The sequence below is a fragment of the Gigantopelta aegis genome, chromosome 14 (assembly GCF_016097555.1).
Source record: "Gigantopelta aegis isolate Gae_Host chromosome 14, Gae_host_genome, whole genome shotgun sequence".
NCBI classification, from domain to species: domain Eukaryota; kingdom Metazoa; phylum Mollusca; class Gastropoda; order Neomphalida; family Peltospiridae; genus Gigantopelta; species Gigantopelta aegis.
Window position 1 is genome coordinate 1822153 of NC_054712.1, and position 19913 is coordinate 1842065.

At 39.2% G+C, this 19913-nt stretch overlaps 1 protein-coding gene across 4 annotated transcripts in view; it reads left to right on the plus strand.

The window, feature by feature from the left end:
- Positions 1 to 470: 470 nt before the first annotated feature.
- The window catches only part of LOC121388068, a 45810-nt gene continuing 26367 nt past the window's right edge, over positions 471 to 19913 (plus strand). For all 4 annotated transcript variants that reach the window (XM_041519275.1, XM_041519276.1, XM_041519277.1 and 1 more), the window contains exons 1-6: positions 471 to 541; positions 5826 to 6008; positions 12020 to 12202; positions 14100 to 14714; positions 16021 to 16224; positions 19492 to 19674. In XM_041519275.1, coding sequence (XP_041375209.1) covers positions 487 to 541; positions 5826 to 6008; positions 12020 to 12202; positions 14100 to 14714; positions 16021 to 16224; positions 19492 to 19674 — 1423 coding nt within the window. In that variant the 5' untranslated portion in view covers positions 471 to 486. The remainder of the gene's footprint in view (positions 542 to 5825; positions 6009 to 12019; positions 12203 to 14099; positions 14715 to 16020; positions 16225 to 19491; positions 19675 to 19913) is intronic.

The window sequence follows — 19913 nt, forward strand, 5'->3', positions numbered from 1 at the left end:
CTCTGTGTCTTTTCTCTCTCTCTCTCTCTCTCTCTCTCTCTCTCTCTCTCTGTGTGTCTCTATCTCTGTCTCTCTCTGTGTTTCTCTCTCTCTCTCTCTCTCTCTCTCTCTCTCTCTCTCTCTCTCTCTCTCTCTCTCTCTCTCTCTCTCTCTCTCTCTCTCTCGTATTTCTCCTTGAAAGTTAAAGTTTGTTTTGTTTAACGACAAAATGCCCCAAGGTTGTCGTTAAACAAAATAAAACAAACTTTTATTCTTTTATTTTCATGATTATGAACGATGTTTGAAAACACAATCCTTGCATTTATATGATGTAATCTCTAGTTTATCGTCGTCAAGACTACTCAATGATTTCTATGCGATCGATATCACCTCTAAACCAATAACATCAACATTCGTCAGTCTGGCCATTGTTTCGTGAACATTTAAAACAGTGTTGTCTGTCATATTGCCACTTTGCGTAGGGACTCCTTCGAAACAGCGAGAGCGATGGGAGTGGGAAGTGCACACTACTACTGGACACTTTTCTGCATGCTTGGCGCAGGTAGGTCAAGGTGCCATTTCGTAATATATTTTTGTTTTTGTTTAAAGACACCACTAGAGCATAATGCTTTATTAATCGTCGGCTATTGGATGTCAAATATTTAGTAATATTGACTCATACCCTTTAGAGGAAATCCACTACATTTTTCGATTAGCAGCAAGGGAACTTTAATATACACTTCACCACACACAGGACAACACATACCACGTCCTTTGATATACCAGTCGGTGCATTGGTTGCGACGGGGGAAAAACAATCGGACAATGTGTCCAATGTGGTGGTTCGATCCTTCGACGCAAACTCCTCAGACAAGCTCTCTACCAACTGAGCTAGATCCCGCCCTATTATTAGCTTTGCTAAAGAAATATTACCATTTTTATTTATTTTCTTTAAAGGGACATTCCTGAGTTTGCTGCAATTTTTAAGATGTTATCGACTAACAGATATATTTTAACGACTGTAATTACATATCAAATGTATTTTTCTGCATAAAATATTAGTGGCTGTATATTAAACGTGTTTATGATCGTTCTAATATTTGTACTAGGTGAAATTTCATTTTATTTCATAAAAAATATTTTTTCCGTACGTGCCAAAGTATTTGAAGATAAAATCCAGTTCGGGCTTCTTACAAATATTAAGACGAACAGAAACACATTGAATATACAGACACTGATATTCTAAACAAGAAAATATATTTAATATATAAGTTTAATCGTAGAAATATTTTATTAGTCGGAAACATCTTACAATGCAGCAAACTCAGGATCCCGATCTCCCCGTACTGACAGCCAGCACTATATTCCAAACTTAATTTGCTGTCCAACTCCACAACCCATGGCCAGCTTTTGTCTCTTCAGATAAAAAAACCCCCATCGCAATTAACATAGTGCTTCTACTATAGAACACGTTGATTTCAAAATTGTGTAAATAGATGACGACATAAGTTATTTGTTTGATACGAGGGATAGCGGAAATGTTCTGATGGACTGCGTTGATGGGAGTTGGTGGCTAATTATTTTTCAACACAATCCCAACCGCAGTCTACACACATGTACTTCTGCCGACGATGTTGGAGTGTCTGAATCTGACGATGTTGGAATGTCTGGATCCGGCGATGTTAGAGTGTCTGGATCTGACGATGTTGGAGTGTCTGGATCCCACGATGTTGGAGTGTCTGGATCCCACGATGTTGGAGTGTCTGTCAACGATGTTGAAGTTTCCGTATCCCACTGGTGTTATAGCCAGCGGTGCAAAATCTCCTCCTCAGCAGAAATGACGCCACCATCATTTGCATAATACTTGCCAGACAGTTAGAATTTCTTCAAGTTTGGGAAGAGGTGGGAATCTGTCGGTGCCGAATCTGGTGAATACGGATGACGTTCAACGATTTCAAATCCACAGTCATTAAATTACAGCCATGACGACAAGAGTTACACACCTGAGCACAGGTACATACTTTAATGAGTTTTACATCAGTGAGTTTTACACGACATTTAATCTTAATATTCTCATGCAGTTCCGTGAGCAGAATAGCATAATATTGTCCATTAATGTTCGGAACTTTCGTGATGTATACCATCATAAGACAAGCCATCACCGTACAAGCTGATGGAACAGAATTATCCTTCTTTGGAGGAGGAGAGGTTCGAAGTTTCCGCTGCTTTGACTGTTGTGTAGTCTTTGGCTGAACCCAAGACTCATCCGTGGTTAACAATCACTGAACAAAATCAGCCGGGTCTGCACCAAAACGTCGTAAATTCCAACGAAAGATGATGAACGTGGAGTATTTCTGATTAGGAATCAGAAGCCTCGGAAACCAGCGTCCTGAAAGCTCTTTCATGCCCAGCTCTGAAATATCTCCTGATAGATGCCTAATCTACTGGCTATGATACGTTTGTTTTGTTTAACGACACCACTAGAGCACATTGATTAATCAGTCATCGGCTATTGGATGTAAAATATTTGGTAATTCTGACTCGTAGTCATCAGATGAAATCCGCTACATCTTTCCTAATGCAGCAAGGAATCTTCCATATGCACTTTCCCAAAGACAGGGTAGCACATACCACGACCTTTGATGTACCAGTCGTGGTGCACTGGCTATGTGACCTGTGGTAAATCATCGGTCATCCATGATCATAGCATGTTATTTATCAACATTTTCCTTAGTGATGGCAGATGAAGGTCGTCCAGATCTTGGACCAGCTTCGAGGTTTTCGCTTCCCCTCCGCTGCCGCTCTCTTAACCGTGTCGAAGGAAGGAACTTCATCTCCTCAAGTTGGCACGATGGTCGCATGGATGGCTGTTGGAGTTGGCCCATTTGATTGGAGATACTTGATGACCGCGCGAGAGCCAGTTGTATCCATGTTCATCAAAAGAGAATACCTGATTCATTTTCTGAAATTCATGCCTGCAGAAACCTGCTGATAGGAGTTGTATTTGTTCAAATACAGCTTGTAAGCATAGAAAGTATTGTGCTTAATACATGCAATCTGTTAATTTATTATATAACATTTATTGAAATATTTTAAAATATAAGTGAAATAAAAGTGTTATCAGTCACTCAGTGACGATAACACATTTTAGAGTGAAAATTTCACTATTTCACTATTTCACTGTAAAATGTGTTATCGTCACTGTAGAAAGTGTTATCTTCACTATAAGAAAGCTGAAACTATTTTGCGGCTGGCATTTTCAAAATAAAGGTCAATTGCCAAAAGTTATATAATATTTTATTTTTTTGGGTCAAATATTATTTATATCTCATCTCGAAAAGTTTGCAGTCATATCACTCTCGTCGCGCAAGCGCGACTCGTAAGATATGATTGCAAACTTCACTCGATGAGATATAAATCATATTTGACTAAAAACATGAAATATCCTCTATAGAGTACATTTTTAGTAGTTATGCTCAGAGCATTTCAACCACCCAACATTAAATACATTTGCTTACAATTATTACGAATTTAAAAGCAGGAAACGTACTTATTTTGTACTAATTTTGTACTTATTTAAGAACGATGGCCATTGCTTTATTTTTATTAGTTTATTTTATTATTGGGTTATATTTAGAGAATCGACACTTAACTGTGTGTTCTCTTACTTAAACCACACTCAAATGGCATACATTTATTAAAATATAATAATATATATTAAAATGTGTGTCCATTGTGTATATATACGGCCATGCATTATGGAAAATAATTATTTAGATCCCAATTGTACCCCAAAGCAAACAATTGAAATGTAGACATAAGGAGGGAACCTCACCCTAACCCAAACCCTAAAACTAATTTTAAACCTAACCTTAAAACTAGCCCTAACACTAACTCTAACCCTATCCTAAAACTAGTCCTAACACTAACAGTTACACTAACCCTATCCCAAAACTAACCCTAACACTAACTCTAACCCTATCCTAAAACTAACCCTAACACTAACTCTAACCCTATCCTAAAACTAACCCTAACACTAACACTAACCCTATCCTAAAACTAACCATAAGACAACTCTAACCCTATCCTAAAACTAACCCTAACACTAACTCTAACCCTATCCTAAAACTAACCCTAACACTAACACTAACCCTATCCTAAAACTAACCCTAACACAAACTCTAACCCTATCCTAAAACTAACCCTAACACTATAACTAACTCTAACCCTATCCTAAAACTAAACCTAACACTAACACTAACCCTATCCTAAAACTAACCCTAACACTAACTCTAACCCTATCCTAAAACTAACCCTAACACTAACACTAACCCTATCCTAAAAGTAACCCTAACACTAACTCTAACCCTGTCCTAAAACTAACCCTAACACTAACTCTAACCCTATCCTAAAACTAACCCTAACACTAACTCTATCCTAAAACTAACCCTAACACAAACTCTAACCCTATCCTAAAACTAACCCTAACACTATAACTAACTCTAACCCTATCCTAAAACTAACCCTAACACTAACACTAACCCTATCCTAAAACTAACCCTAACACTAACTCTAACCCTATCCTAAAACTAACCCTAACACAAACTCTAACCCTATCCTAAAACTAGCCCTAACACTAACTCTAACCCTATCCTAAAACTAGCCCTAACACTAACTCTAACCCTATCCTAAAACTAACCCTAACACTAACTCTAACCCTAACCCTAACCCTAACTCTAACCCTATCCTAAAACTAACCCTTACACTAACTCTAACCCTATCCTAAAACTAACCCTAACACTAACTCTAACCCTATCCTAAAACTAACCCTAACACTAACTCTAACCCTGTCCTAAAACTAACCCTAACACTAACTCTAACCCTAACCTTAAAACTAGCCCTAACCCCAACCCTAACCAATAGATATTTTGCCGTTTTGTTTAACGACACCACTAGAGCGCATTAATTTATTAATCATCGGCTATTGGATGTCAAACATTTGGTAATTTTTACAAATAGTCTTAAAAAGGAAACCCACTACATTTTTCCATGAGTAACAAGGCATATTTTATATGCACCATCCCAGAGACAGTATAGCACATACCACTATCTTTGAGATACCAATCGTGGTGCACTGGCTGGAACGAGACTGACCGTGAATTAAACGAGCGCTTTGCCACTGAGCTTCACCCCGCCCCTTGTTATTTACATGTTCCCACCAACACGTTTTAGTCTCCTACCGGTTCTGTCCTGTCTGTTCGTCCGTCCGTCCGTCCGTCTCTTCTAAAATATAATTTTGCTAAACAATTTTTTTTTATTGCTTTGAGATCTTGATTTGAAATTTTGTGTATAGCTTTATCATATATTGTTACAGATCAGATCAAGTTCGACTTTCGTGGCGATTTAGCTATTTTAGACAGAGTTATGACCCGTGAATTTAGAAAATATGAAAAATTGTTTTCCGGACTTTTGTTTTGGCAATGCCTCAAAATATTGAGCTGAAATTTTCTGTATAGCTTTATCATGTTTTGTTACAGATAAAGTTTAACTTTCATGTCGATTCACCAATTTTTCAGAATTGTGTCCCTTGAATTTAGGAGATAAAAAATTTTGTATGAGGCATGTATTGCTTTAGCAGTACTCTGGAAATGCTTGTTTAACATTTGTGTTATTTTATGTCATGAATATTAGGATTAGGGTTAGCTAGCTGGTTTCCTCTCTAAGACTATTTGTCACAATCACTATATGTTTTACATCCACTATCCGATGATTAATAAATTAATGTACTCTAGTAGTTAAATAATAATATAATAATAATAATTGGATTTTAAACTTTTTCAATTCAGTTTGTCCTAAATGTCCTGAACCGGAACCAGTTGCCAATGCTTACCGTGTCTGGGAGCGAGGAACTGACAGCAGTTACGTGAGATACAGTTGTCTGTATAGCTACGTTCACACGTCCGGTGATTTGTCAAGGAAATGTACAGAACAACATGGAACGTATTCAGGCCAACCGCCAGTTTGTAGACGTAAGTAGCTTTATCCAAAATATGTGTTGGTTCGTGGTAACCAGTTATTACGAAAACAAAATTCTTGCAATTTATATTTTTAAAGGAACATTCCTAAGTTTGCTGCATTGTAAGATATTTCCGACTAATAAAATATTTCTACGATTAAACTTGCATATTCAATATATTTTCTTGTTTAGAATATCAGTGTCTGTATATTCAATGTGTTTCTTGTCGCCTTAATATTTGTAAGAAGCTCGAACTGGATTTTGTCTCCACATAATTTCGTACGTACTAAAAAATTATATTTTAGGAAATAAAATGAAATTTAACGTAGTACAAATATTAGAACGATCAGCAACACGTTCAACATATAGTCACTAATATTTTATGCAGAAAAATATATTTGATATTTAATTACAATCGTTAAAAAGTCTCTATTAGTCGATAGCATCTTAAAAACTGCAGCAAACTCAGGAATGTGCACGCAAGAGTCTTATGAATTCCAATCATATGTCACTAAATCTGCATTTGAATGTAACCTAGATTCTATTACAAAGCTATTATAAAACTAGAACACAAATACAAACCTAGAAAACCTTCCTGTTTTCTGTTATAATTATTTACTTCTGACTAAAATGTCTATCCTCCATGAAGTTTTATTTGCTACATTGTAATTCATAAAGGGTTGCATTGCATAAAGGGTTGTAGAAAATGATGTGTATTAAAAATGTTACCAATTATACTCAAGCCAAGTGCGTATAAAGCAAATGTAAATGTGGCAATTAGTTTTCACGGAATAATAATATAAAAAAAAAAAAAAAAAAAAAAAAAAATCCCCAACCAACCTAGATGGTAAAGTAGATAAACATGCAAAAAATATAAATGTGACAGACCCTTGCTTTTAAACTTACGGCGAATTTTTCACTATTTAAAAAAAAAAATCACTATTGGAGCCGTTTTTTTGATAATAAAAATTAGACATTAGTTCAATTGCATTTTTTTTAGATTATCCGTTACCAGAGGCGGATCGGGGGTGGGAGCAGGGGACCGCACCCCCTAAATTTTGCGACAGTTATAATTTTATTATATATTAATTTTGTAAAACAAATTTACGTTGAAGGTTTCCTTGGCATTCCGCCTGTCATTGTCCCCTCCTCCCCAAATGGATTTTCTGGATCCGCCACAGGTTACTGTTTGTAATATAACAAAATGCGTTTTTCATATGTTTCAAAACGCTCGTAACTCTGAGAAGTAACGGTTATAGAGACGAGCTCTAGTCTATATTTAAAGAGTATTTCCCAATTTTAACGTCACAGACTCTTCTTTCACTCTGTTGTTACTTTATCCACATGTGTGTCACAGGTTTGTAGATTAACCAAACTTAGTGTCCATTTTCACGGGTTGAGACTAGAGTCTGCGACTTTAACGTAATATATAGAGACTATTTCATGGGGGGGGGGGGGGGGGGAGGTTCGAATACGATTTTTATGTCAACGAGTGATATGTGAAAACCATACGATTTTCAGTTTTCACACATCACGAGTTGACGTAAAATTAGTATTCGAAAAAACACACTTCGACTCGAGCTCGCGATGAGACAAGACGCTGTACCTTGTGCTTTCGATTTTCACCCCCCCCCACCCCCCCCCCCCCTCCCCCCTCCACACACACACCTGGGAGGTATGATAGCTTCGTTCGGGACTTTGCTGGAGTTCCGCGTCGCGTATACCGGGTCACGGGCGACCGTGACTTTGACGAGAAGATGAGGAAGGAAGAAGGAACGTGCGCCAGGGACGGCGGGGGGGGGGGGGGGGGTGTCAAAGCGGGCGGCTCAACCGCCAGTGGCGGTTCCTTCTGCGTCGCCCCCCCCCCCCCTCCCCCTCTACTTCGCCGAAGAGGAAGACGACGCCACCAGCGGAGACTTCCTTCGACGCTACGGCAGGCCTGCTGGACACCGCCATGACCCAGTCGCCGCCGCCGCCTCCTGTGTCGACTTCTACACCCATGCCTGTTCCAGTGCAGCGGTCGACTTTACAGACCGCTCCCGTTGAGCCGCATGAGGATGTTGTTGGTGCGACGGCGGCTGGAAAGAGGAAGGCAACATCTCCTTCAGTCCAGCCATGCGACAGCCTCACGCCCCTGCACGCAAGGATGACTGGCACTTCGCCTTGGGGAAACTCAAGGCTCAGTTCCACGACTACGTGCAGGGTGACACCACGGATACAGCGAAGCTGAGGGGCCGGTTTTCCAACCAGAACTGGAAACTATTATCAGACGGATGCCACTATGAGCTCCACACACTCGGCCTACTAGAGAACACGACGGGACTCATCGTGACCCACCGGCGCCAGAAGATCTACCGCCAAGCGATTCTACTGACAGAAATGGACAACACCACCATCCATCGAATCGTCAAGACGATCTGCGGCGCCGGCTACGAAGTCGTCCTCCAAGACTTGGCCACGAGACGTCATCTGCTCTCGTCCCTGAGTGTGACACCGCTCCTCAGCTCGCCGTAGGCTCAACCTCCGCACCCTAACGGCCTTAACGGGGCCACTCACGTGGACATATAGATCGGACTTTTATGTCGAAATTACTTTTTTTTTAAATATTATTAAATAGTCCGATCCTCTCTTCTTTCTCTTATTTATTTTTGGACTGTCCTTCTAAAATTCTCCAAATTATATAAATATTCGGCCGAGCAGTCAATTCTTGTTATTTTTGGCTCGTAACTTTTTAATTTTTTTTATTTATTCTATTAACCTTTTTACTAATTGCTATGGGCGTGTTCGAAACCCTAGTGGTATATGGGCACGTTAAACTAGTCATCATCATCATCATCGAAAAAAACACCATGAAATGGTTTATTTATTATATACATCTTTCTTAATCTTTTATTCGCTTTTTGTTAATATTTTTCGCTTATCCTATCGAAAACACGTAACGCCATGATATATTTCTTCGGATGAAACGTTTTCAGAAAATTTACTTAACCATAGACTTTTTAAAAGAAAATTGAATAAAAATATCTTTATCTAATTATTAAATTAACATTTATTTAATAATACTGCTGTGCAAACATACCTGAGAAAGCGATCCTTAAAAAAACAACAAAAAACAACAACAAAAAAAACAAAAAAACAAACAAAAAAACAAAGAGAATCAAACGCGATTAAATTTTAACTTACACACGCACTGACAGCACATTATGTCATCATTATTTAGCTTCGTATTCAATTCGTTTAGATATTTTATCGTAATTGCACTTCACATCCCTTTTTTTTATAGGTACAGTTGTTTATATATTTTTTATTTCAAATACGATCAGATGCATCGGTAATCATCAAACTTAAATACGAATAACCGGCCTCGGTGACGTCGTGGCAGGCAATCGGTCTACAGGCTGGTAGGTACTGGGTTCGGATCCCAGTCAAGGCATGGGATTTTTAATCCAGATACCGACTCCAAACCGTGAGTGAGTGCTCCGCAAGGCTCAATGGGTAGGCGTAAACCACTTGCACCGACCAGTGATCCATAACTGGTTCAACAAAGGTCATGGTTTGTGCTATCCTGCCCGTGGGAAGCGCAAATAAAAGATCCCTTGCTGCTAATCGGAAGAGTAGCCCATGTAGTGGCGACAGCGGGTTTCCTCTCAAAATCTTTGGTCCGTAACCATATGTCTGACGCCATATAACCGTAAATAAAATGTGTTGAATGCGTCGTTAAATAAAACATTTCTTTCTTTTTTTTAAAAATACGAATAAACGGCACAAAGGGAGATAATTTAATCATGAACTTTTACAAAAAAGGTAAATACGATTTCTATATTTTCACTGTAGCTAAAATACAGTGATAATATGACTTTAAACCGGATATAACTTTTATGGTTGCTGTAGATCTATATATTTCATTGCTATGTATATAATAAAAATGTGTATGTATAACTTGGGAACTAAGCTCTAAGCCTACTTGACAAACTAGTTTATGCGATTCACGATAAACTAAATGATCACATGGGAACCAGTCAAATAGTTTGCGAACGCAAGCGTCGCTTGTTGTGACTGAACAAAGGACTGGTACAGTTACCCATTCTCCAGCATCGGTAAACTTAATGCAGTGGTTAATCCATCGAACGTAAAGCGGGTATATAATGGGTTCGCATCCCGGTACCGACTCCCCCACAGAACAAATTGTACCGGATCAATGGGGTGTGGTGTGCTTTGTGCGTATATATGCATGTGTGTGTGCGTGTGCGTGTGCATGCACGCGCGCGGTAACTATAGGCGCGAACCTGGAGGGGGTGGGGTCGAGGATGTGGGTCCCTGCTCACAACGAAACATTGTTGTTCTTTTCACTTATTTTAATGTCTGCACAGCACTTTCCATTTTCTGTAATACAGATCAGCTTCAAAACAAAGTGGTTTGCTGTAATCCGAAGCCCCAATGATTCGTTCGATAAGCGTTTTTATTGTATTGTATTAAAACACAGGAAGAATGCAAAATTATATCTGTAAAAACGAAGGAAATCGGCGCGATTATAACCAGGCGTTTAGGTTACAGTAAAATAGTTTTTGTATGTTTGGCCTCATTCACAATGCGTCGGAGATTACGAAATTTCAGATACATGATCACTAACTGCGACCGACACCGGAAATTGCTACTGTTGTACGGAAACACATTGCAATATGATTCTTCGTGGTATCACGGCTGAACTACGGTAATACAATTGTTTGGACACATAAATTATAGTTATAACTGATAATTAGGCAATTAAAAATCCGTATTTAACACTTTTTAACAAACATATTATGTCCCATATGAGTAGAAATATTTGAACGTCGTTCGAGATTGTCCAAAATAAGTAGTATAGCCTAGTAATTTTCTATACATAATGTTATGAAATAAATGCGTTGTAAATGTACGAATTTAAATATACATTGTTAATCAATACGCGTTGTAAGCAAATGCATGTGCAAGCAATTATGCAGGGAGGTGTGTGTGTGTGTGCGTGTGTGTGTGTGTGTGTGTGTGTGTGCGCGCGCACGCGCGTTTGGAGGCGTTTGGAGGTGTGTCTAGATATAGCGAGCAAAGTTTATAGGCGGTTCGGTCATGTTCCCTGGTAATATATATTCGATAGAGCGAAAATTCGCATTGAGAAGCGCGGGGTGGGGGAGGTTGCGAATGTACCTTAGTATTCTATTTGTTACATAACATCAAACACCAGGTTTAAAACAAATTTAAAACTAATTTCTAACTAGAACGTATCTACAGTTTTTGCGCTTACAGTTAACATGTGCGTCATAAAGCAGTCAGTTTTACTTACACGTCACAGCGCAATCAATTTCGATCATGCTATATTCCATTAAGTGATATGGCTGTGGCGACCGGTTCATCACCTAGGAGCATCAAATCGTATGTCTTTAAGCAGATAACACACAATGTGTGTTTTATTGTCATAAAAATGTATGGTGTTCTCATCAATGGGTGTGCAAGACTGAGCAGGCGCGACACTGTTTGTGTGTATGCACGGCCTTTTTGATGATTAAAATGAGATATTGAAGATATTTTGTTTTTCTTTAGAATATCAGAAGGCCTATCTGTATAAAGAAGATTTTTACGACAATCTACATCTTATGACTGCTACAACTAACCAGTCAATATGTAATTTTAGTCGTCAAAAAAAGGCTCAGTTAGCAAAAAACTTTTCCAATACTTATTTTCGTGCTTATATCCAATTAAGGTTCAAGTATGCTGTCTTGGGAGTGACAGTCCTCCAACAGGCGGTGCAGGAGGATCAAACATCCTGTTACGGATCTCCTATGGCGGTCCACCTAAGGACGAGCACCTGGTAGTGTATCATGGTAGCAATCGCAACCTTGCCTAAAACATCCTTTCCACTCTGCCTTGTGCAAAGATACGATTTTTATTTATAAGAAGGCTTATGCAGCGATCGTTCGACAGACATATGACATACTTTCAGTTATATTTACTTGTAGGCGACATTTTTTAAAGTAAAATTGTTTTTTGCAGTTGACTGCGGTGCCCCAGCCAATGTGAGCGGGGCTGACAACGATTTTAAAAACAGATCATGCCAAGACGACAACGTCACCTACACGTGCTGGGGGGACTACTCGCCGTTTGGATATACAGTCGAAACAAGAAGCTGCAGTGCTACTTACGGAAGATGGTTCGGAAATCCTCTGGTTTGTTCAGGTGACTCGCAAACGTTTTCTGTGTGACGTAGGTCAACTGACACCTAATGCTTGGCACCCACACACTGATTAACGCCGACTTGATAATCGCTTCGGCGTCAATCCATAGGTGTGTGAAGGGTAAAGACGTGACAGTCACGTCTAATATCCAGTTTTGCCTCGTCCAGGTGCACATTTTCATGCTACTGTGGAGTCGACAGTCGAGTCGCCGTTAATCGGTGGGTGTGCACCAAGCATTAGTCGGAACGACAAAATGAAAAGGGCGACAAAAGGAACTAATGAGCGATGAATTTGTAATGTTTGTCTTGTCACTATCGGATATTCTCACGGTCATTCTCGTATAGTGTGGCGTGGCCTCTAGTTCTTGGAGAGTCAAACATAATATTGTTTGTTTGTTTGTTTTTAAATTGTTGTTTGTTTTTGTTTAGACGGTGTTTTTATGCTGTATGTGTGCGCGCGTGTGTTTAAGTAGAGCAGTTACATTACACCATAAACCGAATGTTCTCTTTGGGAACTAGTCATAATAGTTCGAAATAAGTGCCATCAGCAGAGGCGGATCTAGGGGGGGGGGGGGGGGGCAGGGGCCCGGGCCTCCCTAAATTTTGCGATAGTTATAATTTTATTATATATTAATTTTCATCTTTTTACGATCCCCTATCCAAACCTCCCCCAAAGTTCCCTTGGCATTCCACCTCATGTCACTGCCCCCCCCCCCCCCCACCCCCAATGGATTTTCTGGAGCCCCACTGATCAGTGGGGCAGGATATCCTCTAGTGCAGGGTGCACATTAAGTCAATACTTTTCACTTTCTACGTCCATTCGGACTAGATATCCTCACGTTTCACGAACACCTGGTATCATCACTGTTGTCAAAGTGATTAATGAGTGCATGTTAACACAGCTTTATCTATTGCAATTAACTCTTCTGACCTGTGCTAGTTTTTGATTTAGTAAACTATTCTGTGAGTGGCAGTCCTCTTTGAGTGGTGCGGGAAATATTATTGTCCAGTAAAGGATCTCCTCTGGAGTGGCTGTCCTCCTATAGACGAGACACTAGATAGCTTCATGGAATCAACCATTATGTTGCCAAATCAGGTGTATTTGCAGGACTTTTAGCAGGAGGGGTGGCTAGACTGTGGCTAGCGACGTTTATGGGGGGGGGGGGGGGGGGGTCGAGTCATGATCCCCAGCAAACGCGCCTGCAAATACCCATTCGACTGCATTGTGTAAAGATAGGGTTTTGATCAAGGATAACACTTTTGACTGACTGACTGACTGACTGGCTGACTGACTGTCTAACTGACTGACTGACTGACTGACTGACTGACTCATCGTCTGACTGACTGACTGACTGACTGACTGTCTGACTGACTGACTGACTGGCTGACTGATTGTCTGACTGACTGACTGACTGATTGTCTGACTGACTGACTGACTGACTGGCTGACTGATTGTCTGACTGACTGACTGACTGACTGGCTGACTGATTGTCTGACTGACTGACTGATTGTCTGACTGACTGGCTGACTGACTGACTGACTGATTAATGTAACGATTTTTAAAATGATATTTATTGATTTGATTGATGCTTAGGGCGGGACGTAGCCTAGTGGTAAAGCGTCCGCCTGATACGCGGTCGACCTGGGATCGATCCCTGTCGGTGGACCCATTAGGCTATTTCTCATTCCAGCCAGTGCTCCATGACTGTTGTATCAAAGGACGTGGTATGTGCTATCCTGTCTGTGGGATGGTGATATAAAAGATCCCTAGCTACTAATGGAAAAATGTAATGGGTTACCAAATGATTGACATCTGTTAGCCGATTATTAATAATCAATGTGTTCAAATGGGGACATTAAGCAAAATAAACTTGTATTGATGGTTATATTGTTATGTAGCCCCCGAAAACCTGGCAACTGAAGGTAACTGTACCACGTCACAGAGCTCGACTAGAAAAACCAGCTACACCAACAACAACTACACCGAGAACATCTACACCGAGAACAACTACACCGACAACAGCAGCACCGACAGCAACACGTTCGACGAAAACATCAACATCAGCATCTCACGGTCTTACGAAGGTAACAGTACCACGTCACAGAGCTCGACTAGAAAAACCAGCTACACCAACAACAACTACACCGAGAACATCTACACCGAGAACAACTACACCGACAACAGCAGCACCGACAGCAACACGTTCGACGAAAACATCAACATCAGCATCTCACAGTCTTACGAAGGTAACAGTACCACGTCACAGAACTCGACTAGAAAAACCAACTACACCAACAACAACTACACCGAGAACATCTACACCGACAACAACTACACCGACAACAGAAACACATTCAACATCAGCATCTCACAGTCTTACGACTCTGATATCGCCGTGGACGGCAGCGCGTTCTGTTCTAGCACTGATGTCGAGACGAGGCCATGGTGGTCGGTGTCGTTTGACGCCGTCGTCTACGACATTCATCGCGTCATCCTGCACCTTGAGATAAAGAGTAAGATTTTTTTTTGATTTTTTTTTAAAGCTGCTTTATCCTGACCTCAGTGCGGGATTTAGCTCAGTGGTTTCAGTGCTCGTTTGGGGTGCTTGCGTCGCAGGATCGAACCACTTCGGTGGATCCATTCAACTGATTGGTTTTTTTTTCTCGTTTCAACCGGTGCACCACAACTAGTCAAAGACCATGGTATGTGCTTTCCTGTCTGTGGGGCCAGGAAATGTGCATATAAAAGATCCCTTGCTTCATTAGAAAAAATATATGTAGCGGGATTCCTCTGATGGCTACGTGTCAGAATTACCAAAGGTTTGGCATACAATAGCCGATGATTAATTAATCACTGTGCTCCAGTGGTATCGTTAAACAAAACACACTTTAACTTTATCTTCTCCCCAGTAAGTTATACAGCTACAATTTTAACAGACTCGGGTGTATTTATATATATTGCTCATATATTGCTTATATATATATATATATATATATATATATATATATATATATATATATATATATATATATATATATAATCTCTACCCCATTAGTACTAAATTTATAGCTATCCCAAACACGCTATTTGACATATTGATACTAGATGAAATAAAATTACATTAATTTTATTTATTTATTTAATGACTGGATGACTGGATGAATGGATGAATTTAATGAATGAATGGATGAATAAATGAATGAATGAATGAATGAATGAATGATATTATATTATTGTTTGTTTTAAAAAACAAAGACGGTCACATTTATCAACAATGGCAGGTTCGATAGTATTAACTGCGCTATTAAATGTTCGGTCACCTTCTAGGTCCGACAGGTGTGCACGTTTGTTTTTCTTTAAAACGTACGTGTACGCGTCATTTGGCAAAATTACAACGACAACAACAACAACAAATTCAGGAGGTAGATTCTTTCAAAGAATTTAAGAGCGAGGCGTAGCCCAGTAGTAAAACGCTCGGCTGATGCACTGTCGATATAGGATCGATTCCCGTCAGTGGGCCGATTGGGCTATTTCTCGTTCAAGCCAGTGCACCACTGTATGTCAAAGGTTGTAGTATGTGCTATCCTGTCTGTGGGATGGTGCATATAAAAGATCCCTTGCTGCTAATGGAAAAAGAGTAGCCCACGAAGTGGCGACAGTGGGTTTCCTCTCTCAATATCTGTGTGGTCCTTAACCATATGTCTGACGCTATATAACCGTAAATAAAATGTGTTGAGTGCGTCGTTAAATAAAACATTTCCTTCCTTCACAGAATTGAGCGGCTATAACATATTAATCTATTTTTCTTTCTCTCACCAGCAAACGAGCTTGTTAACATAAGCGTACACGTGATAGACGGAAACTGGACATTTGAGTGTGTACCCGATAGACTGGCGACAGACACACTGGAGGCGATTTGTTCCATCAATACCCATGGGAGCAAGATCAACGTAACGGCACGTTATAAAACTAAAGGTCCACTTACAATATGCGACGTTCAGATATACGGTCGAGGTCGTGGATGTGAGTAATACATCTGATTGCATGGCCTCATTTTACGAAGCGATCTTAGAGCTAAGATCACCTTAAGTGCATACGGTAACTATGCATTTAAGGTGATCTTAGCCCTAAGATCGTTTCGTGGAATAGGGCCCAGAAAAGAACTTTATTACAACTCATGCCGTTACACAACGGCAAACGAGGAACATACAGTAACAGTATTTTACAGTGGCAAGACGAGCTTTACAGGAGATAATAAGGTACTGAGAATAATATACTGATAATATGCTATACTGAGCAACAGAAGAGAGAGACGCTAATGTTATTTGTTTTCCTAGATCAGAAACCCGCTTTACGAAGCGATCTTAGCACTAATATCACCTGCATTCTGATAACTAAGTAATAAAGATATTGATAGGTTTAATTACTGTTCATGTGTTACTATCATAAACCTCAATGTTACATAATTTGCACCATCAATCGACCAATCAATCATCCAATCAGTCAACCAATCCCGAAACCAATCGACAAATCAGCTGGTCGATAGTCCAGCCAACCAACCATGTCATCGATCGATCGAAATATCAAACTACCGCCCGCCCAATAATCCAATGAAAACAGTCAATTTATTGACAGATCAGGACACACACCAGCAAATCAACGGATGAATTACAAGTTTTAACAAAATAGTAGACACCTTTAAAGGGGCTCAATCACGGATTTAGTGGGTCTTATTTCTCTAAATATGGATTATAAATGGAAATTACATTCATTTGAAATACCAAACCTAGTTATTGTATGGTTCAAAACATTTTAATTGAACTATGATCGAGGGAAATCCATGACACGCTTCATTTTTAAAATTGGGAGCTCTTCTTGTGAAAAGTCATAACAAATACGACAAAACAGACTCGTAGTGATGAGGCTGTATATACGACAACCGTATAATGTATTTTAGAATTGTATATAAACGACCGCCGTGTATAGATACTTGGCAACTGATGGCCGGCTATATAATAAAATAATTAAAAATATATATATTATCAGGCGGGTATGCATGGAATTTACCTGGGGAGAGAGTGTAGACGGTCACAACGCTATAGTGCTTGATTCGAAAACGGATAACATGTTTTCCAACGTCACAAATGTGGCATAGACCAGCCAGTCGTTTTTCGTTAAACGTTTGCAAATTCATTTTACTGATTCGCAAAGCGATGTACAAACAAACAAACAAAACCAAACAAAACAGAATAGGGGCCTACTGTCACATGTTTTGCCGTCCAAAGTGGCTTAATTATTATTTAACCCAGCTGAATCCAGTTCTACGTGCAGGGACAAGTTAATCTTGCATTTTTATAGCCCCCCCCCCCCCCCCCGGATAAAACACCGCCCCCTCCACCCCAAATAGGTAGTAGTAGGTTAATAATGATAATGATGATAATAATAATAATAATAATACATAATAATAATAATAATAATAATAATAATTATTATTAGTATTATTATTATTATTATTATTACATGTATTATAATGTTGGTCAAATCACGTCGCGGTGGGGTGGGTGGGGGCAGTTGTTACAGAAACATTACATAAATTTAGAGGGGGTCTCAGCGTTACTGATATAAAAAGAAAAATGTATTTTGAGTTTTATTGCCCCTTGCAATTTTGCGCATTTGAAATATGACTAAATACAGCAAAATAACCTTTTAGGCATATTTATTGGCCGTAAAATTAACTATTTAAAAAAATTACGTAAAGAGCCTCAAAATTACAATCAGGGAAAAAATTAAGTTCAAGCCCTGTTGTTAGTTTGTGTACTGTCCGAAGTTAGTTTCTCTTTCAGATAATCTACCTCATAATTTGTAATGTTTATTTGTTTATTTATTTATTTATTATTAATTTTTTGTTAGTACTGTAGGGACAATATGACGCTATTCATATGTCTATGGAAAATGTATACAAACGGGTCCCCTAGATTCATATCCCCCCCCCCCCCCCCCCCCCGTCTCCCATGTTCAGAAAACGCACTGTTTGTACAGTACTTGGTATGTATTCCTCCTGTTCTAGATGGTTCGGTAATATGAATCAATCAAATACTTATTTAATGCCGATATACATTTTTGCTGTGAATATAGCAAGCCCTCGTTAGCGGAGGCTATATACACGGCCGTCGTATATATATAGTCACATCGTATATAAACACCGTCTATTTCAGAGTATTCTTTAAAAGTGTAGCAATTCCTATCCCAAGTCAGCTGTTATGGCATATTTTGCATAAAATGAATTTGACAAGGTAAAAACTGAAGGTGTTTGTGATCCAGATGTTTATAATTATTTTGCGTATGACTAACGACAAATTTATCAATAGATGCAAAGGCCTAATTTGTCGGGATTGTCGACGTTTAATATGCTTCTGTTACTAAAATAAATTAATGAATAAGCTTAATATCATTCAGTACATGTTTTTATTAATTTTTAATAACTTATTTTCATTGCTGGTATTTTTTTTTCTATTTACCTTACGTCGCAGATGACGGTCAAGCGTTCTCGTTACACGAGCTTGGTAAATCGCTTTGACACTGCGGTTATTCGGGGGACTCAAAATTATACGTCACACCTCTGCTCTCCAAATAGCCGTTATTTTTCTCTGAATTATGGACCGTCGACATAATTCAATTATTTTTTTTATAAAATATCAATAATAAGTGGAATATGCTGGTTATATAGATGGTTCAGTAAAGTAATTTTAGGTACAAATCAAATGTATATATTGTCATATAATACTTTGTTGGGTCAATAATTAGGTCAACCATCCGTGATTGAGCGCCTTTAAAACAGCCCTCCAACGTTTATCCAATGACCAATTTAATCCAAAATATACACATTTCTGGCCACCCAATTACAAAAACAAATATATAATAATAATAATAATAAAAAAAAAAAAAAAAAAAAAAAAAAAAATTAATAAAAAAAATCTCAATCACTGCTTTTGAGATGAGCTTGACCAGGCCGTACGTATACAGTTTGTTTGTTTGTTTGTTTATACGTAGTATAGTGCTTACATCCAATTATACTGGTTCAAAAACACTGTCCTGGACACACATCTGAGCTACCGGGGCTGTCTGTCCAAGTTAGTGAGAGATAAGTTGGTGTAGTGATCTTACACGAACCCATTGAGTCGTTAAATGAGTCGGGATGCGAACCCAGTAGCTACAAGTCTTAAGTCCGATGTTTTAGCCACTACACCCCCGTGGCCGGTACTATACAACATGTTCACATTTATTTCACAGCTGGATGCGACATGCCTGACGTCATCATCGGCGCACGACCGCACTACACCGAGACCGGTTTCCAGTCTGTTGCTACGTATGAGTGTGAAGAGAGCGCAGGGTACTACTACCAAGGAGGGAACTATACAGTGACCTGCAGCGAGTCGGACAGTCAGTGGAGAATGAAGACTTTGAAATGTTCTAGTGAGACAATTCACAGTTCATTTTGATAGATAGATAGATAATACAGACAGATAGACAATATATACACACATACACACATATATATATATTTATTACCTTTTAGATAAATTTCATGCGTTTTGATTGGTCAATAGCTAATCCATACCACAGGTACACCGTGTCATTTTCCGGGTCAATACAGAATTTGGGCACCAATACAAAATTTGCCAGGGTGTACGAAACTGTCACGTGACTTCTGC